This window comes from Prionailurus viverrinus, chromosome B4, assembly GCF_022837055.1.
Source record: "Prionailurus viverrinus isolate Anna chromosome B4, UM_Priviv_1.0, whole genome shotgun sequence".
Classification (NCBI taxonomy): Eukaryota; Metazoa; Chordata; class Mammalia; order Carnivora; family Felidae; genus Prionailurus; species Prionailurus viverrinus.
This window is the reverse complement of record NC_062567.1, coordinates 118917569-118943001: the sequence shown is the minus strand read 5'-3', so window position 1 is coordinate 118943001 and position 25433 is coordinate 118917569. Positions and strand designations below refer to the sequence as shown.

The 25433-nt window shown below is 39.7% G+C and overlaps 1 protein-coding gene across 2 annotated transcripts in view; it reads right to left on the bottom strand.

Annotated features, from left to right (window-relative positions):
- The window catches only part of ANO4 (anoctamin 4), a 395947-nt gene that overhangs the window by 56148 nt on the left and 314366 nt on the right, over positions 1 to 25433 (bottom strand). For both annotated transcript variants that reach the window (XM_047866608.1, XM_047866607.1), the window contains one exon: positions 2139 to 2221. In XM_047866608.1, the coding sequence (XP_047722564.1) occupies positions 2139 to 2221 (83 nt within the window). The remainder of the gene's footprint in view (positions 1 to 2138; positions 2222 to 25433) is intronic.

The window sequence follows — 25433 nt, the reverse complement described above, 5'->3', positions numbered from 1 at the left end:
CACAATCCATGTTGTGAGTTATAATGGCAATATAATTTTTAGTTTCCTCCTACAATTACAAAAACATTTTTTTGGTTGGGGGGGGGGGGGCTCCTGGCTGTCTCAGCTGGTGGATCATGCAACTCTTGAACTCAGTGTTGTAAGTTTGAGCCCCACATTGGGTATAGAGATTACCTAAATTTTTTTTTTTCAATTGAGGCAGCCCAAAACATGGTGAATCTATCTTTTAATAAGCTCCTATAAGAGTCATTCACCTTTAATCAGTAGATTTTAAATGTATTAATTGGTATTGAATAGCAGGTAAACATCTTTCAAATCCAGCTAAAATCAAGGCAACTCTAATTCGAAATCAAGCTGAGGCTTTGTTTTATTTAGTTGAGACCCATCTAATGTGAAAAGCTTCTGACTAAAAAGCAATTATGGGATTAGAAACCGGAAATCAGCAAGAGGGTATCCTGAAGTGGTTCCAGTTAATTAAGTACCTGTTCTATTTGAATGTCTTGCAAGAGGAGGGAAAATGAGCGGCAAGTCTGATAAAATAGAGATTGAGTTAATCCAGAAAGAAATGCTCAAGACTCCGATGGAGGGAGAGACAGAAAGTGACGAAGGAGCTGACAGAAGAGTGGTTATGGATACTGGGCAGAGTTTGGCAGTAGCCTGCCTGTGTAGGAGGAAGGGCAGCCTTGCTCCTGCTGCAGAATAAGCCCAAGGCTGGCCTTCACTCAGGGGCAGGTAATGGGGAAGGACAGGGGGAGATACAATGATAAATAGGTTCTGCCTTCTTTTACTTATTTTAGGCAGTTACACTTGAGGATATAAACAGAACAGACCTAGAATCTTCTGCTTCTTTGGGAAACTCTGAGTTTATAAGGCTGTGTCATCTAAGAGTCACTGAGTTAATTATCCAGAGGCTGAGGCCAATCACTGAGCCAGACCTGTGTCTCTGGGTTTTATGGGCTAAATTGTGTCTCCGGTCCCAACCCCTGCAAATTCATTTGTTGAAGCCATAACTTGCAATACCTCCGATTGTGACTGTATTTGGACAGAGTTCTTATGGAGGTAATTAAGGTCAAGTGAAGAGTGGCCCCCTAATCCAATAGGACTGGTTCTTTATAACACTGGTTCTTTAGACACAGACATGCACAGAGAGAGGACTATGTGAAGACATAGGGAGTACATGGCCATCTACAAGCCAAGGAGAGGAGCTTGCAACAGATCCTTCCCCCACAGCCCTCAGAAGAAATCAACTCTGCCAATGCTTTGAACTCAGACTTCTAGCTTCCAGAAATGTGAGCACCTAAATTTCTGTTGTTTAAGCCACTCAGTATGTGGTACTTTGTTATGGCAGCCCCAGCAAATGGTTACCCTGGGTTATCCATGAAGAAGTCATGTAGCAAGCTGGGGATTTTCTGCACAGCTATCTGAGCATGACAGGCTAGAATAAGAGGCATTTAGCCACTTCTACCCATGAGGCCTCTTGAGGAGTGGTTTCTGCTCAGTGTTCACCGACTTGAGGTAATACTTCTGAGTCTGTGCAGCTCTGGGCACTGTTCAGGGCTCTGGAGAGCTCAAAGAAACATTTCCTTGGAGTTCGCTTATGAGGGTTGCTTCCATGTACCTAGAGTTGTAAAACTAATACTCTCTGCTGAAGTAAAGAAAATGGATACTGTTTAAGAAAACTAAACAAATCTTACTACTAATTATTCTGATGTCTCTACCTACAAGTGATGCTTTGCAATCAAAATGTTTTCTTTCTTTCTTTAAGTTTATTTATTTATTTTGAAAGTGAGGGGGGAGGGGCAGAGAGAGAGAGAGAGAGGAAGAGAGAAAGAATCCCAAGCAGGCTCCATGCTGTCCGCTTGGAGCCCAATGCAGGGCTTGAACTCACAAACTGTGAGATCATGACCTGAGCCAAAACTAAGAGTCAGATGGTTAACCAACTGAGGCATCCAGGCACCGTGTCTTTTCTTTCTTTTAAATTCTGCTAGTTTTTATACTACCCGAAGTTTTTTGCAAAGACAGGTATTGAAATGCTTTGTGAAGAAACCTAACTTCTGTCAGCATAGAGTGATATACTCAGGGGGACTGTGTGTTTGTTGATTGGCTTTTTGAAAAATTCTGAGGTAAATAATACAAACCTCCTCTTCTTCCCAGTCTATCAAATCCCAGTCATAAGCAATTACTGCTCGCCTTCTTTTCCAAAATTCCAGGAAAACTGTTGCTGGAACAAGCAGAGAAAGACAAAGACGTTTTTGAATAAAACAATGCTGTTAACTGTCACTGAATAATGAAGTCATTGCAGAGAATGACAGTTGTTTGTGTAAGCATCCTTGAATATCAGAATTTCTGCTAGCCCCCATTTAACAAGGACCACTTCTGAGAATTACTAAGTTTGTGTCAAACATAATGAAAAATTAGCTATTTCATTTAGAATTATATTAAGCTGATTTCCAAGTTGAGGCAGAACAGACTTATTAGAATGACAAAGCTCCTGGCATACAAGAATACAGAAAACTAGGTTACCAGCATCTCTCTTATTGATAAGAGTATTTATTTTTAAAAGTGAGGAGCAGGTAGGGGCATAAAAGCAAAAATAAAACTTAGCAGTTCACATGGATTTGACTGGCAGGGATTTCTTGTCTGCCAAATTGGCCTCACCACAATAGCTATGTAAAATGTATTTTGCTGTTTTACTGAAAGAAGCTCTTTTACCCTTTTTCTGCAAACTATTTCTTGGTTGTCACATTAAAGGAAAAAGTGTGCAAATTCTAAGAACCTTTTTCAACGAGGTGTGGGGTAGCTGGCCTTTCCACCCAGGGAAATCTGGAGGTTATCCTCATTCAACCAAAGTAACTTTCTACTCAATTCAGTTAAAAATTATCTGCCAAAATCAATTATTGAGCATTATACAATGACAGAGAGGAAAGAAAAATAATCAAGACATAATCTTGCTGCCTTGTAAGTCATAAGCTAAATGATAGGAGACACACACACACACACACACTCAAACTTTGAGGATGAATGCAACTAAGGATATTACAGAGACACCCAGGACACAGAATTGGTAGATCTCTCTCTCGCCTTGCTGTGTACTTAAGAATTACAGAGGCAAGGGCCAAGAGCCAAGCTGGTGAGCAGGATTTTCTAAAGCAGGCCTGTTATGTTAACTATTTTCTCTACACTTGTTCTGCCTTACCAAATTACCTTGTCTTTGCATCGGCTCCCTGGGAAAATTCTTTTATTAGGTCCTCTGGACTCTCGAGCAAATGGCACTGGCTAAAGACTTTATCTCTTTTTTTTGTCTCCGGAGTGTCCCCTGGTCTTGAAGAGAAAAAGCAGCCAGTCCTTGAATATGTGGTTATTCTTCATTAAAAGTCAGGACTGTATTCTGTGGCCTCAGAGAGGCTTGATGGGGGACCATTCTGAAAAGCCTAAGGCCACAGGATACATATCCAATCTGTCTTCCTGGCTATTGCTACTCTCACCAAAACCTACCAACGCATCTGTGGTTCTCACCTAGAGGAACTGACTTCTAAGACAAACCAGTGGCTGTCAGAAATATTCCACCACCTTTCTTCCCCCCAGTATGTGCTGAACTCTGCATGGAGGAGAGAGAAACTCTAACAAGGAATTCCCTTTTGTGGCTAATAATCCTCTCCTCCCTTCCATTCTAGAACTTGGGAGGATTAGAAGAATTTAGTTGCTTGCACAATTGCCAATCTTTTGTGTTTTTGTGTGAAAATGAATCTGGGGAAGAATCTGCTTCTGCGTTTGAGGAATCTGCATCTGAGGAAGAACTTCTTACCATGAACTACGTTATAATTGAATATTAGGTTGTCTCCTTCAAGGAAAAGCTTCAATTTCATAACCTCCCCCTCTTTTTTTAAATCCCATATCCTTATTATTCCATGATTTAAATCGCTTTGTCTAAATACTCAAAGCCCTGGGAGCCCAATGTACTTTGATTGTGTACAGTTATATGCTGCCTTACATCAGAGTTCACATTTTCCTCTTTGTCTCCTTTGAAGCTGGCTTGTTGTTAATATATCTCTTTTGTCTTATATTACTATAGCACTCAGTACTATATGTTTGATTAAGAAGTATTCTTGGAGGATCCTCGGAAGATGGCGGCATAGGAGGACGCTGGGTTCACCAGGCGTCCTGCTGATCACTTAGATTCCACCTACACCTGCCTAAATAACCCAGAAGACCACCAGAAGACTAGCAGAATGGAGTCTCTGGAGCCAAGCGCAGATGAGAGGCCCACGGAAGAGGGTAGGAAGGGCGGAGAGGCGGTGCGCGCTGCATGGACTGGCAGGAGGGAGCCGGGGCAAAGGGGCTGCACGCCCACCAAGTAGAGCCCCCGAGTCTGGCTTGCAAAAGCGCAGGGGCCAGATGGAGTGTGTTCCGACAGCAAGCGGGACTTAGCATCTGGGAGGTCATAAGTTAACAGCTCTGTTCGGAAAGCGGGAATGCTGGAGGACAAAGGGAGGGAGAGTTGCTGAGCCCCAGGATGACAGAGCTCAGTTTGGCAGGGAACAAAGGCGCTAGCCAGCGCCATCTCCCCCGCCCATCCCCCAGCCAAAATCCCAAAGGGAACCAGTTCCTGCCGGGGAACTTGCTTGCTCCACTCAAACACCCAACTCTGTGCTTCTGCGGAGCCACCCCTCCAGCAGCGGGTCTGACTGCCTCCCGCTGTCACAGGGCCCCTGCTGAAGTGGATCACCTAAGGAGAAGAGAGCTAAGCCTGCCCCTCCTGCCCCGTGCACCTTGCCTACCCACCCCAGCTAATACTCCAGATCCCCAGCACCACAAGCCTGGCAGTGCGCAAGTAGCCCAGACGGGCCACGCCACCCCACAGTGAATCCCACCCCTAGGAGAGGGGAAGAGAAGGCACACACCAGTCTGACTGTGGCCCCAGCGGTGGGCTGGGGGCAGACATCAGGGCTGACTGCGGCCCCGCCCACCAACTCCAGTTATACACCACAGCACAGGGGAAGTGCCCTGCAGGTCCTCACCACTCCAGGGACTATCCAAAATGACCAAACGGAAGAATTCCCCTCAAAAGAATCTCCAGGAAATAACAACAGCTAATGAACTGATCAAAAAGGATTTAAATAATATAACAGAAAGTGAATTTAGAAAAATAGTCATAAAATTAATCGCTGGGCTTGAAAACAGTATACAGGACAGCAGAGAATCTCTTGCTACAGAGATCAAGGGACTAAGGAACAGTCAGGAGGAGCTGAAAAACGCTTTAAACGACATGCAAAATAAAATGGAAATGACCACGGCTCGGATTGAAGAGGCAGAGGAGAGAATAGGTGAACTAGAAGATAAAATTATGGAAAAAGAGGAAGCTGAGAAAAAGAGAGATAAAAAAATCCAGGAGTATGAGGGGAAAATTAGAGAACTAAGTGATACACTAAAAAGAAATAATGTATGCATAATTGGTATCCCAGAGGAGGAAGAGAGAGGGAAAGATGCTGAAGGTGTACTTGAAGAAATAATAGCTGAGAACTTCCCTGAACTGGGGAAGGAAAAAGGCATTGAAATCCAAGAGGCACAGAGAACTGCCTTCAGACGTAACTTGAATCGATCTTCTGCATGACATATCATAGTCAAACTGGCAAAATACAAGGATAAAGAGAAAATTCTGAAAACAGCTAGAGATAAACGTGCTCTAACATATAAAGGGAGACCTATAAGACTCATGACTGATCTCTCTACTGAAATTTGGCAGGCCAGAAAGGAATGGCAGGAGATCTTCAATGTGATGAACAGAAAAAATATGCAGCCGAGAATCCTTTCTCCAGCAAGTCTGTCATTTAGAATAGAAGGAGAGATAAAGGTCTTCGCAAACAAACAAAAACTGAAGGAATTCGTCATCACTAAACCAGCCCTACAAGAGATCCTAAGGGGAATCTTGTGAGACAAAGTACCAGCGACATCGCTACAAGCATGAAACCTACGGACATCACAATGACTCTAAACCCGTATCTTTCTATAATAACACTGCATGTAAATGGACTAAATGCACCAACCAAAAGACATAGCGTATCAGAATGGATAAAAAAAAACAAGACCCATCTATTTGCTGTCTACAAGAGACTCATTTTAGACCTGAGGACACCTTTAGATTGAGAGTGAGGGGATGGAGAACTATTTATCATGCTACTGGAAGCCAAAAGAAAGCTGGGGTAGCCATACTTATATCAGACAAACTAGACTTTAAATTAAAGACTTTAAATTAAATTAACAAGAGATGAAGAAGGGCATTCTATAATAATTACAGGGTCTATCCATCAGGAAGAGCTAACAGTTATAAATGTCTGTGCGCCAAATACGGGAGCCCCCAAGTATATAAAACAATTACTCATAAATATAAGCAACCTTATTGATAAGAATGTGGCAATTGCAGGGGACTTTAACACTCCACTTACAGAAATGGATAGATCATCTAGACACACGGTCAATAAAGAAAGAAGGGCCCTGAATGATACATTGGATCAGAGGGACTTGACACATATATTTAGAACTCTGCATCCCAAAGCAACAGAATATACTTTCTTCTCAAGTGAACATGGAACATTCTCCAAGATAGATCATATACTAGGTCACAAAAGAGCCCTTCATAAGTATACAAGAATTGAAATCATACCATGCATACTTTCAGACCACAATGCTATGAAGCTTGAAATCAACCACAGGAAAAAGTCTGGAAAACCTCCAAAAGCATGGAGGTTAAGGAACACCCTACTAAAGAAAGAGTGGGTCAACCAGGCAATTAGAGAAGAAATCAAAAAATATATGGAAACAAACAAAAATGAAAATACAACAATCCAAATGCTTTGGGATGCAGCGAAGGCAGTCCTGAGAGGAAAATACATTGCAATCCAGGCCTATCTCAAGAAACAAGAAAAATCCCCAATACAAAATCTAACAGTACACCTAAAGGAAATAGAAGCAGAACAGCAAAGGCAGCCTAAACCCAGCAGCAGAAGAAAATAATAAAGATCAGAGCAGTAATAAACAATATAGAATCTAAAAAAATAAATCAATGAAACCAAGAGTTGGTTTTTTGAAAAAAATAAACAAAATTGACAAACCTCTAGCCAGGCTTCTCAAAAAGAAAAGGGAGATGACCCAAATAGATAAAATCATGAATGAAAATGGAATTATTACAACCAATCCCTCAGAGATACAAACAATTATCAGGGAATACTATGAAAAATTATATGCCAACAAACTGGACAACCTGGAAGAAATGGACAAATTCCTGAACAACCACACTCTTCCAAAACTCAATCAGGAGGAAATAGAAAGCTTGAACAGACCCATAACCAGCGAAGAAATTGAATCGGTTATCAAAAATCTCCCAACAAATAAGAGTCCAGGACCAGATGGCTTCCCAGGGGAGTTCTACCAGACGTTTAAAGCAGAGATAATACCTATCCTTCTCAAGCTATTCCAAGAAATAGAAAGGGAAGGAAAACTTCCAGACTCATTCTATGAAGCCAGTATTACTTTGATTCCTAAACCAGACAGAGACCCAGTAAAAAAAGAGAACTACAGGCCAATATCCCTGATGAATATGGATGCAAAAATTCTCAATAAGGTACTAGCAAATCGAATTCAACGGCATATAAAAAGAATTATTCACCATGATCAAGTGGGATTCATTCCTGGGATGCAGGGCTGGTTCAACATTCGCAAATCAATCAACGTGATACATCACATTAACAAAAAAAAAGAGAAGAACCATATGATCCTGTCAATCGATGCAGAAAAGGCCTTCGACAAAATCCAGCACCCTTTCTTAATAAAAACCCTTGAGAAAGTCGGGATAGAAGGAACATACTTAAAGATCATAAAAGCCATTTATGAAAAGCCCACAGCTAACATCATCCTCAACGGGGAAAAACTGAGAGCTTTTTCCCTGAGATCAGGAACACGACAAGGATGCCCACTCTCACCGCTGCTGTTTAACATAGTGCTGGAAGTTCTAGCATCAGCAATCAGACAACAAAAGGAAATCAAAGGCATCAAAATTGGCAAAGATGAAGTCAAGCTTTCGCTTTTTGCAGATGACATGATATTATACATGGAAAATCCGATAGACTCCACCAATAGTCTGCTAGAACTGATACAGGAATTCAGCAAAGTTGCAGGATACAAAATCAATGTACAGAAATCAGTTGCATTCTTATACACTAACAATGAAGCAACAGAAAGACAAATAAAGAAACTGATCCCATTCACAATTGCACCAAGAAGCATAAAATACCTGGGAATAAATCTAACCAAAGATGTAAAAGATCTGTATGCTGAAAACTATAGAAAGCTTATGAAGGAAATTGAAGAAGAAATAAAGAAATGGAAAGACATTCCCTGCTCATGGATTGGAAGAATAAATATTGTCAAAATGTCAATACTACCCAAAGCTATCTACACATTCAATGCAATCCCAATCAAAATTGCACCAGCATTCTTCTCGAAGCTAGAACAAGCAATCCTAAAATTCATATGGAACCACAAAAGGCCCCGAATAGCCAAAGTAATTTTGAAGAAGAAGACCAAAGCAGGAGGCATCACAATCCCAGACTTTAGCCTCTACTACAAAGCTGTAATCATCAGGACAGCATGGTATTGGCACCAAAACAGACACATAGACCAATGGAATAGAATAGAAACCCCAGAACTAGACCCACAAACGTATGGCCAGCTAATCTTTGACAAAGCAGGAAAGAACATCCAATGGAAAAAAGACAGTCTCTTTTACAAATGGTGCTGGGAGAACTGGACAGCAACATGCAGAAGGTTGAAACTAGACCACTTTCTCACACCATTCACAAAAATAAGCTCAAAATGGATAAAGGACCTGAATGTGAGACAGGAAACCATCAAAACACTAGAGGAGAAAGCAGGAAAAGACCTCTCTGACCTCAGCCATAGCAATCTCTTACTCGACACATCCCCAAACGCAAGGGAGTTAAAAGCAAAAATGAATTACTGGTACCTTATGAAGATAAAAAGCTTCTGCACAGCAAAGGAAACAACCAACAGAACTAAAAGGCAACCAACGGAATGGGAAAAAATATTTGCAAATGACATATCGGACAAAGGGCTAGTATCCAAAATCTATAAAGAGCTCACCAAACTCCACACCCGAAAAACAAATAACCCAGTGAAGAAATGGGCAGAAAACATGAATAGACACTTCTCTAAAGAAGACATCCGGATGGCCAACAGGCACATGAAAAGATGCTCAACGTTGCTCCTCATCAGGGAAATACAAATCAAAACCACACTCAGATATCACCTCATGCCAGTCAGAGTGGCCAAAATGAACAAATCAGGAGACTATACATGCTGGAGAGGATGTGGAGAAAAGGGAACACTCCTGCACTGTTGGTGGGATTGCAAATTGGTGCAGCCACTCTGGAAAACAGTGTGGAGGTTCCTCAGAAAATTAAAAATAGACCTACCCTATGACCTAGCAATAGCACTGCTAGGAATTTACCCAAGGGCTACAGGAGTACTGATGCATAGGGGCGCTTTTACCCCAATGTTTATAGCAGCACTCTCAACAATAGCCAAATTATGGAAAGAGCGTAAATGTCCATCAACTGATGAATGGATAAAGAAATTGTGGTTTATATACACAATGGAGTACTACACGGCAATGAGAAAGAACAAAATATGGTCCTTTGTAGCAACGTGGATGGAACTGGAGAGTGTGATGCTAAGTGAAATAAGCCATACAGAGAATGACAGATACCATATGTTTTCACTCTTATGTGGATCCTGAGAAACTTAACAGAAACCCATGGGGGAGGGGAAGGAAAAAAAAAGAGGTTAGAGTGGGAGAGAGCCAAAGCATAAGAGACTCTTAAAAACTGAGAACAAACTGAGGGTTGATGGGGCGTGGGAGGGAGGGGAGGGTGGGTGATGGGTATTGAGGAGGGCACCTTTTGGGATGAGCACTGGGTGTTGTATGGAAACCAATTTGACAATAAATTTCATATATTGTAAAAAAAAAAGAAGTATTATTTCTTTTATGGGTTGATCCTCAAAACACTTAAAACTCTGCTATATGGAATCCTTCCTATAAAAATTTGGTCTAAAAATATCTTTTTTTTTCAAAGCATCAGAAGGCTTAACTTTACTTCTAGCATTTTGAACTCCTTAGATTCCTATCTATATTTCTATGGAGATAATGGTTTTTCTAAAACAAGGTATGACCAGTTTTCCTGGGTGTCAAGGAGCCACACCAACTATAGAAAAAGCCCCCACTACCAGCCCAGGATGCAAGGCTCCTAATGACCCTGCCTGTGCCTAACTCTCTCTGCCCTAACTTGCACCCTAGACTCCAGGGTAACTCACCAGCAGTTTTCACACCTGAGCTATTGCATAACCTTCTTAGCTTTGCCCACACTATTTCTTCAGCTTATAATGTTCTTCCCTATTTGAGTCTACTTAGCCAACTCCTACTCTTGCTTCCAGATTTGGCCTATGTGTTCTGCAACCACTCCCTTTGAACCTTCTCTAAACCCATGCTGAGTTGTGCAGATAACTCTAGGTCAGTGCTGAGCACAGGATTCACCACTTAAAAAACAATAGAAAAATTGGATAGTTTCTACCATTAGCTTGTGGGCTTCTTGAGAATAAGGGCTAAATCTTTGCTGTCTTTATCTCTATATCCCCAGGGTTCATCACAGTAACTAAATCCACAGAGGCACAGTAAATGTACAGTTGACATGCTGTCATGAAAATGAGAATAATATGGCAAATTACTCTTATTTATCTAAACCTTTAAGGCATTATGGTATATGTTTGAAAAATATGCAACTATATCTTGTGAGTGTCTTTATACATCAGTGTCAGTTAAATAAATAATAACTTACTAAGATGAAAAGTTGAAACTTTTGTGTTTCTCTTTTGCCTTGAAATAAAATATCATTCTGTTCTAATTAGCACTCTCACTATTTGGTTGCATGGACCCTGTGGCAAAGACTACCTATTGTCCTCTAAGATGCATTCTTGCCTTGTTCCACAGTAAAAGGACTGCTGCTGATGTCATGGCTACCCATTATACTGTATTTCCCAGATGTCCTTGCTGTTAGATATGGCCAGAGAACACTTCTCACTGGTGGAGTGTGAACAGAAGTAATGTGATGTATGTCACTTACCTGTCGATATCTTAAGATATTCTCTTTACCCTTTTGGATAGGTGGAACCAAGAGACTCAGCTGAGACCATGCAAATGTTGCCAAGGCCTGGGGGATGACCAACAACTTGTGTGCAGGACTATGAGTCCCTGAGTGACCACGTAGAGCTATCTGCCAGCCTGGAATGCTTCTCCCATTTAATCACTGACATTGCATGAGGCACGAAGATGAAAAAAAAACTTATGAGTTACTTCCCTTACAGATTTTAGGTAGGGCAGTATCAAGCCACAATATCTGAAGCTTTATTAGTTTTAGTTATAAGACAGACTTCTGCATGCTCTCTTCTCTCTTCTACTCTGTAATACTCTGTACTACTATCTAACCTACCCACAAATGAAACTCATCTGAGATATTAACACCAATCCCAAATAACAATCTTCTCACAACATTAGTTGACACATTAGAAAAATCTGAGACTTCTGCCTTTTAAGTACCAGTAGGGTCAAGGTTAGTGTTCAGGTAGGTTTGTTTTCATATAGCAGAACACCATTGGCTCGGAATTGTACACAGTTGAGAAGGTTGTCACATGAGCCCATAAAGGACACAAAAAGGATGTAACAGTGTTCTGTGGGCCATGTTATGATCATTTCTTTAAATAGAATACTTATTATCAATTTCAAATCAATTTGTGTCAGACTTCTATGCATTTACCAAAAACCATTTCTTATCTTTCTAGGCATAGTTAGATTACATTTCCTGGCCTTTATTACAGTTAGATGTATCCAAGTTTTGGAAAATGGAAAGGAAGTAGAAGTGACATATGTCAGCTTGGGACTAAATAATTAGGAAGTAAGTTTATCATCTCTATGTTTCTTTACTCCTTTTGAGGGATGAATGAAGAGGACTCTAAGGATCCCACCCAGGATAGAGCCACAAAATAAAAGGAACCTGGGTACTTAAATGACCACATAGAAGGCTGACAACCAGAAACACCTGGTTGGGCTTCATGTGCATGGGTTCTATTAAACATCTAGGTTTTGGAGGAGGGCGGCAAGATGGCGGCTTAGGAGGACGCTGGGCTCACCGCACGTCCTGCTGATCACTTAGATTCCATCTACATCTGCCTAAATAACCCAGAAAACCGCCAGAGGATTAGCAGAACAGAGTCGCCGGAGCCAAACGCAGACGAGAGGCCCACGGAAGAGGGTAGGAAGGGCGGCGAGGCGGTGCGCGCTCCACGGACTGGCGGGAGGGAGCCGGGGCGGAGGGGCGGCTCGCCGGCCAAGCACAGCCACCGAGTCTGGCTTGCAAAAGCGGAGGGGCCTGACGGACTGTGTTCCCACAACAAGCGTGACTTAGCGTCTGGGAGGTCATAAGTTAACAGCTCTGCTCGGAAAGCGGGAAGGCTGGAGGACAAAGGGAGGGAGAGCTGCTGAGCCCCCTGACAACAGAGCTCAGTTTGGTGGGGAACAAAGGCGCTCGCCAGCGCCATCTCCCCCGCCCATCCCCCAGCCGAAATCCCAAAGAGAACCTGTTCCTGCCGGGGAACTTGCTCGCTCCGCGCAAACACCCAACTCTGCGCTTCTGCGGAGCCAAACCTCCGGCAGCGGATCTGACTCCCTCCCGCTGCCACAGGGCCCCTCCTGAAGTGGATCACCTAAGGAGAAGCGATCTAAGCCTGCCCCTCCTGCCCCCGAGCACCTTGCCTACCCACCCCAGCTAATACGCCAGATCCCCAGCATCACAAGCCTGGCACGGTGCAAGTAGCCCAGACGAGCCACACCACCCCACAGTGAATCCCGCCCCTAGGAGAGGGGAAGAGAAGGCACACACCAGTCTGACCATGGCCCCAGCGGTGGGCTGGGGACAGACATCAGGGCTGACTGCGGCCCCGCCCACCAACTCCAGTTATACACTACAGCACAGGGGAAGTGCCCTGCAGGTCCTCACCACTCCAGGGACTATCCAAAATGACCAAGCGGAAGAACTCCCCTCAGAAGAATCTCCAGGAAATAACAACAGCTAATGAGCTGATCAAAAAGGATTTAAATAATATAACAGAAAGTGAATTTAGAATAATAGTCATAAAATTAATCGCTGGGCTTGAAAACAGTATACAGGACAGCAGAGAATCTCTTGCTACAGAGATCAAGGGACTAAGGAACAGTCACGAGGAGCTGAAAAACGCTCTAAACGAAATGCATAACAAAATGGAAACCACCACAGCTCGGCTTGAAGAGGCAGAGGAGAGAATAGGTGAACTAGAAGATAAAGTTATGGAAAAAGAGGAAGCTGAGAAAAAGAGAGATAAAAAAATCCGGGAGTATGAGGGGAAAATTAGAGAATTAAGTGATACACTAAAAAGAAATAATATACGCATAATTGGTATCCCAGAGGAGGAAGAGAGAGGGAAAGGTGCTGAAGGGGTACTTGAAGAAATAATAGCTGAGAACTTCCCTGAACTGGGGAAGGAAAAAGGCATTGAAATCCAAGAGGCACAGAGAACTGCCTTCAGACGTAACTTGAATCGATCTTCTGCACGACATATCATAGTGAAACTGGCAAAATACAAGGATAAAGAGAAAATTCTGAAAGCAGCAAGGGGTAAACGTGCCCTCACATATAAAGGGAGACCTATAAGACTCGTGACTGATCTCTCTTTTGAAACTTGGCAGGCCAGAAAGAATTGGCACGAGATTTTCAGGGTGCTAGACAGAAAAAATATGCAGCCGAGAATCCTTTATCCAGCAAGTCTGTCATTTAGAATAGAAGGAGAGATAAAGGTCTTCCCAAACAAACAAAAACTGAAGGAATTTGTCACCACTAAACCAGCCCTACAAGAGATCCTAAGGGGGACCCTGTGAGACAAAGTCCCAGAGACATCACTACAAGCATAAAACATACAGACATCACAATGACTCTAAACCCGTATCTTTCTATAATAACACTGAATGTAAATGGATTAAATGCGCCAACCAAAAGACATAGGGTATCAGAATGGATAAAAAAACAAGACCCATCTATTTGCTGTCTACAAGAGACTCATTTTAGACCGGAGGACACCTTTAGATTGAGAGTGAGGGGATGGAGAACTATTTATCATGCGACTGGAAGCCAAAAGAAAGCTGGAGTAGCCATACTTATATCAGACAAACTAGACTTTAAATTAAAGGCTGTAACAAGAGATGAAGAAGGACATTATATAATAGTTACAGGGTCTATCCATCAGGAAGAGCTAACAATTATAAATGTCTATGCACCGAATACCAGAGCCCCCAAATATATAAAACAATTACTCATAAACATAAGCAACCTTATTGATAAGAATGTGGTAATTGCAGGGGACTTTAATACACCACTTACAGAAATGGATAGATCATCTAGACACACGGTCAATAAAGAAACAAGGGCCCTGAATGAGACATTGGATCAGATGGACTTGACAGATCTATTTAGAACTCTGCATCCCAAAGCAACAGAATATACTTTCTTCTCGAGTGCACATGGAACATTCTCCAAGATAGATCATATACTGGGTCACAAAACAGCCCTTCATAAGTTTACAAGAATTGAAATTATACCATGCTTACTTTCAGACCACAATGCTATGAAGCTTGAAATCAACCACAGAAAAAAGTCTGGAAAACCTCCAAAAGCATGGAGGTTAAAGAACACCCTACTAACGAATGAGTGGGTCAACCAGGCAATTAGAGAAGAAATTAAAAAATATATGGAAACAAATGAAAATGAAAATATAACAATCCAAACGCTTTGGGACGCAGCAAAGGCAGTCCTGAGAGGAAAATACATTGCAATCCAGGCCTATCTCCAGAAACAAGAAAAATCCCAAATACAAAATCTAACAGCACACCTAAAGGAACTAGAAGCAGAACAGCAAAGGCAGCCTAAGCCCAGCAGAAGAAGAGAAATAATAAAGATCAGGGCAGAAATAAACAATATAGAAACTAAAAAAACTGTAGAGCAGATCAACGAAACCAAGAGTTGGTTTTTTGAAAAAATAAACAAAATTGACAAACCTCTAGCCAGGCTTCTCAAAAAGAAAAGGGAGATGACCCAAATAGATAAAATCATGAATGAAAATGGAATTATTACAACCAATCCCTCAGAGATACAAACAATTATCAGGGAATACTATGAAAAATTATATGCCAACAAACTGGACAACCTGGAAGAAATGGACATTTTCCTGAACAACCACACTCTTCCAAAACTCAATCAGGAGGAAATAGAAAGCTTGAACAGACCCATAACCAGCGAAGAAATTGAATCGGTTATCAAAAATCTCCCAACAAATAAGAGTCCAGGACCAGATGGCTTCCCAGGGGAGTTCTACCAGACGTTTAAAGCAGAGATAATACCTATCCTTCTCAAGCTATTCCAAGAAATAGAAAGGGAAGGAAAACTTCCAGACTCATTCTATGAAGCCAGTATTACTTTGATTCCTAAACCAGACAGAGACCCAGTAAAAAAAGAGAACTACAGGCCAATATCCCTGATGAATATGGATGCAAAAATTCTCAATAAGGTACTAGCAAATCGAATTCAACGGCATATAAAAAGAATTATTCACCATGATCAAGTGGGATTCATTCCTGGGATGCAGGGCTGGTTCAACATTCGCAAATCAATCAACGTGATACATCACATTAACAAAAAAAAAGAGAAGAACCATATGATCCTGTCAATCGATGCAGAAAAGGCCTTCGACAAAATCCAGCACCCTTTCTTAATAAAAACCCTTGAGAAAGTCGGGATAGAAGGAACATACTTAAAGATCATAAAAGCCATTTATGAAAAGCCCACAGCTAACATCATCCTCAACGGGGAAAAACTGAGAGCTTTTTCCCTGAGATCAGGAACACGACAAGGATGCCCACTCTCACCGCTGCTGTTTAACATAGTGCTGGAAGTGCTAGCATCAGCAATCAGACAACAAAAGGAAATCAAAGGCATCAAAATTGGCAAAGATGAAGTCAAGCTTTCGCTTTTTGCAGATGACATGATATTATACATGGAAAATCCGATAGACTCCACCAATAGTCTGCTAGAACTGATACAGGAATTCAGCAAAGTTGCAGGATACAAAATCAATGTACAGAAATCAGTTGCATTCTTATACACTAACAATGAAGCAACAGAAAGACAAATAAAGAAACTGATCCCATTCACAATTGCACCAAGAAGCATAAAATACCTAGGAATAAATCTAACCAAAGATGTAAAAGATCTGTATGCTGAAAATTATAGAAAGCTTATGAAGGAAATTGAAGAAGATTTAAAGAAATGGAAAGACATTCCCTGCTCATGGATTGGAAAAATAAATATTGTCAAAATGTCAATACTACCCAAAGCTATCTACACATTCAATGCAATCCCAATCAAAATTGCACCAGCATTCTTCTCGAAACTAGAACAAGCAATCCTAAAATTCATATGGAACCACAAAAGGCCCCGAATAGCCAAAGGAATTTTGAAGAAGAAGACCAAAGCAGGAGGCATCACAATCCCAGACTTTAGCCTCTACTACAAAGCTGTCATCATCAAGACAGCATGGTATTGGCACCAAAACAGACACATAGACCAATGGAATAGAATAGAAACCCCAGAACTAGACCCACAAACGTATGGCCAACTCATCTTTGACAAAGCAGGAAAGAACATCCAATGGAAAAAAGACAGCCTCTTTAACAAATGGTGCTGGGAGAACTGGACAGCAACATGCAGAAGGTTGAAACTAGACCACTTTCTCACACCATTCACAAAAATAAACTCAAAATGGATAAAGGACCTAAATGTGAGACAGGAAACCATCAAAACCTTAGAGGAGAAAGCAGGAAAAGACCTCTCTGACCTCAGCCGTAGCAATCTCTTACTGGACACATCCCCAAAGGCAAGGGAATTAAAAGCAAAAGTGAATTACTGGGACCTTATGAAGATAAAAAGCTTCTGCACAGCCAAGGAAACAACCAACAAAACTAAAAGGCAACCAACGGAATGGGAAAAGATATTCGCAAATGACATATCGGACAAAGGGCTAGTATCCAAAATCTATAAAGAGCTCACCAAACTCCACACCCGAAAAACAAATAACCCAGTGAAGAAATGGGCAGAAAACATGAATAGACACTTCTCTAAAGAAGACATCCGGATGGCCAACAGGCACATGAAAAGATGTTCAGCGTCGCTCCTTATCAGGGAAATACAAATCAAAACCACACTCAGGTATCACCTCACGCCAGTCAGAGTGGCCAAAATGAACAAATCCGGAGACTATAGATGCTGGAGAGGATGTGGAGAAACGGGAACCCTCTTGCACTGTTGGTGGGAATGCAAATTGGTGCAGCCGCTCTGGAAAGCAGTGTGGAGGTTCCTCAGAAAATTAAAAATAGACCTACCCTATGACCCAGCAATAGCACTGCTAGGAATTTATCCAAGGGATACAGGAGCACTGATGCATAGGGCCACGTGTACCCCAATGTTCATAGCAGCACTCTCAACAATAGCCAAATTATGGAAAGAGCCTAAATGTCCATCCACTGATGAATGGATAAAGAAATTGTGGTTTATATACACAATGGAATATTACGTGGCAATGAGAAAAAATGAAATATGGCCTTTCGTAGCAACGTGGATGGAACTGGAGAGTGTGATGCTAAGTGAAATAAGCCATACAGAGAAAGACAGATACCATATGGTTTCACTCTTATGTGGATCCTGAGAAACTTCACAGGAACCCATGGGGGAGGGGAAGGAAAAAAAAAAAAAAGAGGTTAGAATGGGAGACAGCCAAAGCATAAGAGACTTAAAAACTGAGAACAAACTGAGGGTTGATGGGGGGTGGGAGGGAGGAGAGGGTGGGTGATGGGTATTGAGGAGGGCACCTTTTGGGATGAGCACTGGGTGTTGTATGGAAACCAATTTGTCAATAAATTTCATAAAAAAAAAAAATGTGGGAGAAAGGAATTAATTAATACCCTGACATTAATTTTCCTCTCCTGAAGTTGCTTAATGACCAGAAAGATTCCCAAACACTTAGAATTTGAGCTCGGGACTTTTGTTTTTTTGACACAACTATTTGTAAATATTTAAAAACAATAATTTTTTTGCATGATTAATAAAGTATTCTTTGGGTTTCTACTAAAAAAAAAAAAACAAAAAACAAAACATCTAGGTTTTGTTTTTTTGTGTATTTTGGCAATTAACTTGAGTCATCCTGATACAGGTTTTTTTTTTTGAAAGTATAACCATGGTAAACATTTTGCAAATAGGAAGAAAAAACCCACTGAGTTTCTATTTTTTGTCACCTTCTTAAGGCATTTAGATAGTCTTATGCAGGAAAATCTCTCCTTTAAGCTGCATACCTTGGGTTCCATAACAGGGTTGAAATACTATACTATTTAGTCACTGTACAGTAAAAATTTATTACATGTTAGGTACTATGTTTTATTTTCTAAAAAGTCTGTCCAGGTTGGTATTATTTTCATCATCCTATGAATAAGAAATCTGAGGTTGAAGAGGAGTCACATGGCTAGTAAATGACAGAACTGGGATTTGTCCCTAATATGCCTTTTTTTTTTTTTGGCGGGGGGGGGGGGGAGCTTAAAACAGCAAATTTATTCTGTTACAGTTCTAGAGGTTTAGAAGTTCAAAATCAGGTGTTGTCAGGGTTAGTTCCTACTGGAGGCTCTGAGGGAGAACATCTTCTATGCCTCTCTTCTTAGTGCCTGGGTAATCTTTGGCATCCCTTGGCTTGTGAAGGCACTGTTCCAATCTCCCCGCCTGTCTTCATATGGCATTCTACCCTGTGTCTGTCTTTACATTTTCTCTTCTTGTAAAGACACCAGTCATACTGGGAATCCATTATGGCCTTATCTTAACTTGATTATATCTTCAAAGACCCTATTTCCAAGTAAAGTCACTTGCACAGGTGCTGGGGGCTAGGACTTAAATATATCTTTTTGGAGAACACAATTCAACCCATAGCAGGGTTATTTGGGCTATCACAATGACTAGGAGCAACTGACATTTAGGGTAAGAGCCAGGGGTGCTATCTGGTCCGTTAGCTAGAAGGTCACAGTCTAATCTGGGACTTCTAATTTCTATTGAATCAAGAAGAGCCAAAAAGAAAGCACTTTGCTGAAACCGTAAGATCACTTTGCTGAAACAGTTATAAAAACCAAAGTACCATACCTCGGGTTATAGCTTTACTGTGAGAGCCTGGCATTAATCTCTATCCTTCCTGTAGATCTATTCTTTTCTTCTGTAGACCTGAAAAAACCCACATTTATTCCCAAAGCTGATAGGGATACATGCTACCAGTATTTGCCCTTTGGTAACATAACAGGTATACAGAGGCATAATTTGATTCTTCATTTTGAAAATTTCTACCCTGGAAGTCCAGAGGAGAATTGTGTCTAATGCCACAATATAATTATAAAGGCATGTTTACTTCTTTTTTGAGAAAAACAAGGGCTTAAACATCCTAGAGTCTAACTTCCTTCCTTAACTTGTCAAAAGATTATTATATATTTGTATAAAAACAAGAAATGAACTGTGGTCAGCAATAAAATTGGCAGTAGATAGGGAAAGGAAAGAATTATTTTTATTTCAGAAAAGTGACCTTCTGTCTGATGACTCAAAGCATTTTCAGAAACCTGGTTAACGTGATTCTCTTCCTAGGAAATTAGAATGAACTTCCTTCATACACATAGTCATTTTTCTCCAAATTCTAATTTCCTTCTTTTTAAAAAGTGAAATGGATAATACTAACAGATTTGATTATCTCTGTCCTTTATAACTTTCCGAGAATGTTCATTTGAAGAAGGTACAGAGGAGTTACAAGGATGCTTCCCAAGAACTTAGAAGTAGAGGAATGAGGTCATCTCCTGAGAACTTAACTCGTAAAATCTACACATATTGAATGAGCTTAGTGAGGAGTCACAAACTCAAATGCTAAAATGACCAGATCATTACAAAACTTACAAGAGTAAACCACACAATTGGGAGTGGTGGGGAATGAGACCAGTTGGAGTGTGTGTGCACCATATGAAGTGGTAGGTGTTCTTCAGTTTCCATTGACTACACTGTGGCTAGATTTTCAAACTTTTCAAAAGTTCAAGGATCTGGCCACAATGTTTCTTCATGTGAACTATCTCAGTTTCAAAGTAATACTTAATTTGTATATTTTTAAAATTGGTGACGACCAGAGTATTTTTATTGGTTGCTAATTTGCAACATCTGAGGTGGGTCATTGGCAATAATAATGCAAGTGAATGTAAACAAGTGACTAGAGAATTTGTGAAACTCCCCAACATACAAGATAAGGTTAATCTCAGAATCCAGGAAAAACAGGAATGTGACTATATTTTAAGAAGTTGAAGTTTAATTATTGGTATTAGAACCTTTCTGGAGAAAAGTCAATGTATCCAGATAGTCAACCTGTAAGTTAAGAAAAACAAGGGTCTAAGAATATAAATTTTGCAGAGTTTGATCTAATGGAGGATATTAGAAGGGTGTCCTGACATAAACCAATCTCTAGGGGTGTTTTTTGAAATGGAATAAAGATGACTAATTCAGCAGAAAAAAATAGTTCTTGTATCCCTCTTCCATTCATTTAACAGTTATTAATTGCACTCTTTTGATGTGCCAGGGATTTTGCCAGCTGCACTGATTTCCAAGCTCAAACACCATATAATGATTAATCTAGCTTCCTAAGTATCCTGATACAGGAAGAAAATGCCCTAGATGGTCATTATAAAATAATATTCTCTATAATATACTTGCATTTCATATTCTGGATAATGTACTAGTGCTTGCAGAGTTTATAAGAGGTGTCTGTTTGTCCAAGTGCAATTAGCTCTGGGTAGTCCAACAGTGTTTCTGAACTGGTAAAAATGAGGAGACACCATGGATAATGGCAGTTTTCCAAAGTAACCAAAATTCTTTGACGCCCTGCCTGAGTGTATGCTTCCCTTCTATAAAAAGCCATCAAGCTACAGGTGACTGCGATTTTTTGTTTCTACCCATCAGACTAACTGCTTCAATATAAGAAACAACTTTTTTCAGCACTGGACAGCAGATAGTGCAGCACTGTGATCTCTGAGAGAAAAATAAGTGAGGTAAGCTTTAGGATGGCACCAGCTCATTGTTTGGAGGCCATTTTCAGCTGGAGGAACCCAAACAAAGCCTAGTGGTCTTACTGAGCTTGAGAGATTAGAGTGGAGAAAGTGAAGTGGCACGAGTTTGTGGGGCACAATACCAGAGAGAAAGGAGCTAATATTGAAAGAAAGATCAAGGTATCAGCAATGAAGTCCCTTCTGCTCTTGACATGCATGGGGTGAAACTACATGAGGTGGCTTGTTGGTAGATAAAGAATCCTCAGAATTCACAGAGGGCTAAAAGAAGTTTACCATCTCACTAGTCAGAGTACAGAGATGTTGCAACACATAGAATTTTATGAGAGGCCTCATAAAGGCTGTCTCCTAGTAGTGGGTCTCTGGATCTATCCTAACAAGCTAAAAACAAATCTCAAGAGAATCTAACTGGGATGCAAGTAAGTTAACTACATACCTGAATAAAGTCCAACGCTAAAGAAACACAACAAAAAAACAAAATTCAACACTTCTCAGTATTTAATAAAACCACCAGACAAGGGTGCCTGGGTGGCTCAGTTGGTTAAAAGTCTGACTCCTTCATTTTGGCTCAGGTCACGATCTCATGGTTCATGAGTTGCAGCCCGGCATTATTCCATCAATGTGGAGCCTGCTTGGGATTTTCTGTCTCCCTCTCCCTCTCCCCCTCACCCACTCACATATTCTCTCTACCCCCTCCTTCTCTTCTCTCTCTCTCTCTCTCTCAAAAATAAATGAACATTTAAAAAATTTTACCAGACATACAAATAAGCAGGAAAATAAAACCTATAAGTAGAATATTCAATCAATCCCAGGGAAACAGCCCAGAACTGACAGAAATGATAGAACAAAGATGATAAAACAACTGTTATAAGTATACTTTGTCAAGAAGGGAGATGAAAACATGAACACAATGAGGAGACTAATACCAGGCATACAAAGACCCAACTGACTGAGATATGGGATGGAGAATCTAAGTTATGGAAAGAAAAATACACTGGATAGAATTAACAGATTAGACTGTTCAGAAGATTCAGTGAATCTTAAGACAAACCAATAGGAACAATCCAAAAAGTATAGACAACACAAAGACTAAAAAAGACTGGAATATGTGAACAACGCATTAAGTGACCTGTAGGACAGTATTGAGTGGTCTAGCATACATTCACATAATCGGAGACTGTGACAATATGATTCTGGAAAAATTTAAAAATTTGATAAAAATTACAAAATTACTGATCCAAATTAAATGAACCCTAATTATAAGAAAGACAAAGACAATGACACCAAAACACATCTCAATCAAATTCCTGAGAATAAAAAATAAAAATCTTTAAAGCAAATACAAAGGAGGAAAATCTTTTATAGAAAAAAAAAAGAATGTCAGCGACATCTTATAAAAGACTATTTAAGCCTTCATACGATGGAAAGGCATCCCTTAAGGCAATGTTTTTCAATCTGGACACAACTGACACTGTGTCAACTGTTTTGAAAATGTAAGTCATTATTCTACATCAAAACATTCCATATGTTAGTGGTACTTTAATCTTCACTTGTAGATGAGAATGCTGAGATAGAAGTGTCAGATGACTTTCCAAAAGAAACTCAAATAGGCCATGTGACTTCAGAAAAAGAAAGATTATAAATTTAGCAGTGTTTCTCAAACTCAACATCAACGATGTCTTAGAACATTTAATTCCTCCTTCAGGGTGGGGATTGTTGTTCTGTGCATTGTATGACGTTTAGCAGCATCCCTGGCCTCTATGCATTAGATCAAAATGCCAGTAGCACTCCCTTCTGTCAGTTGTGACAACCAAAAATGTGTCTGCACATTGTCTAATGTCTCTTGAGAGGCAAAAATAACTCCTAATTGAGAACATGTTCTCTAATGTATTTAAAGGTAAAAAGAAAACCCTTCCAACTTAGAATTTTACATCCAGCAAAGTATCTTTAAAAAGTTAAAATGAAGCAAAGATATTTTTAGACCTTAAAAATCAGAGAAAATTCATCACTAACAGCCTTGCATTATAAGAAACTTTAAAGGAAGTTCTTCAAGCAGAAGGAAATGACACCAGATGGAAATCTGGATTGATACAAACATAGGAAGATCACATAAAACAAGTAGGGGCTCCTGGGTGGCTCAGCTGGTTAAGTGTCCTACTCATGAATTTGGCTGAGGTTATGATCTCATGGTGTGTGAAACTGAGCCCTACATCAGGCTCCATGCTGATAGCATGGAGCCTGCTTGGGATTCTCTGTCTCCCTCTCTCTCTGGCCCTCTCCCACTCTCTCTCTCTCTCTCTCAAAACAAAAAATAATAAAAAAAACAAATAACTATATGGGTAAATAGAATTTTTTCCTCATTTCAATATCTTTAATAACTACCTGCTGAAAGCAAAAATAATAACAATGTATCAAGAGGTTTATAATATGTAGAAGAAAAAATATAACAAGAATAGCAATAAGATGTAGGACAAAAATAGAAGTAAAATATATAGCAATAATACAAGGGACAGAAAATAAAAGGTAAAGTATACCTTTTTACAGTTCTTATACCACATGTGAAATAGCATTATACTATTTGAAAGTAGGCTGCTATAAATTAAAGATGTATATTATAAATCCTTGAATAACCATTATAAGATTAAAACAAGTATAGCTAATAAATCAACAGAGACAAAACTGAATCATGAAAATATCTAATTAATTAAAAAGGAGAGAAAAAGAAAATAAAACAAAGGCTCATTAAACACATATAAATCAAATAAAAAGAAGGCATATTTAAACTAAATGTATTGATAATTATATTAAATGTAAATGACATTAAAACTCTAATGAAAAAGCTGAGATTATTGGATTGGATAAAAAGTAAGACCTGTCTATATTTGATTTGATTTTTTATTTTTTAAAATTTACATCCAAATTAGTTAGCATATAGTGCAACAATGATTTCAGGAGTAGATTCCTTAATGCCCCTTACCCATTTAGCCCATTCCCCCTCTCACAACCCCTCTAGTAACCCTCAGTTTATTCTCCATATTTATGAGTCTCTTCTGTTTTGTCCCCCTCCCTGTTTTTATATTATTTTTTTCCCTTCCCTTATGTTCATATGTTTTGTCTCTTAAAGTCCTCATATGAGTGAAGATTTTTGAGTAAGACCTGTCTGTAAAAATAACACTGCAAATATAAAGACAGAGATAGGTAAATGTAAAGAAAATAAAAATATACCATACAAACTCAATTTAAGAAAGCCTAGGATGGCAATATTAATAGCAAAGTATACTTGACAATAAGAAATACTATCAGGAATAATGAGGGAAATTACATAATGACTACGGGGCTTCAAGTAAACATAAAAATCCTATATTTAAAATACATGAAACAAAATCTGATATAACTGAGAGGCAAACTAGATAAATCCACAAATAAATTTAGAATTAGTATAAATGTAGAAGACTAAAACAAGACTAATCACCCAAGTGGACCCAAACAAAACTTACAGAATGTACAACTTAACAACAGCATAAAATGTAGTCTTTTCAAATGTGCAGGGGACATTTGCTGGGATACTATACTGTGGGCTATAAAACAAATCTCAGTAAATGTAGAAGGATTTAAATAATACAAAATATGTTCTCTTAATTAAACTAGAAATCAATAGCAAGCAGATACCTAGAAAATCTCCCAAATATGTGGTAAGTAAACTCTATACATCTATATAACTCATGGATAAAAGAGAAAGTCAGAAGGGAAATTAGAAAATATTCTTAATTCACGAAAAATGAAAATACAATGTGGAGGATGCAACTAAGGCAGTACTTAGAGGAAATTTATAGCATTAAACTCTTATATTTGAAAAGAAGAAAGGTCTTACATCAACAAACTAGGCATTCACCTTAAGAAATTAAAAAAGAAGAGGAAACTAAACCCAAAGTAAGCATGAGAAACGTAAGATAACAGCATAAATAAAAAAACATAAAAACAATATAAAGACATCACTAACATTGAAAAGGTTCATTAAAAAATGAATATAATTGATAAGCTTCTACACAGAATGAACAGGAAAACAAAAAAGACATGAACTACAATTTCAGGAATGAACAAAATGTAT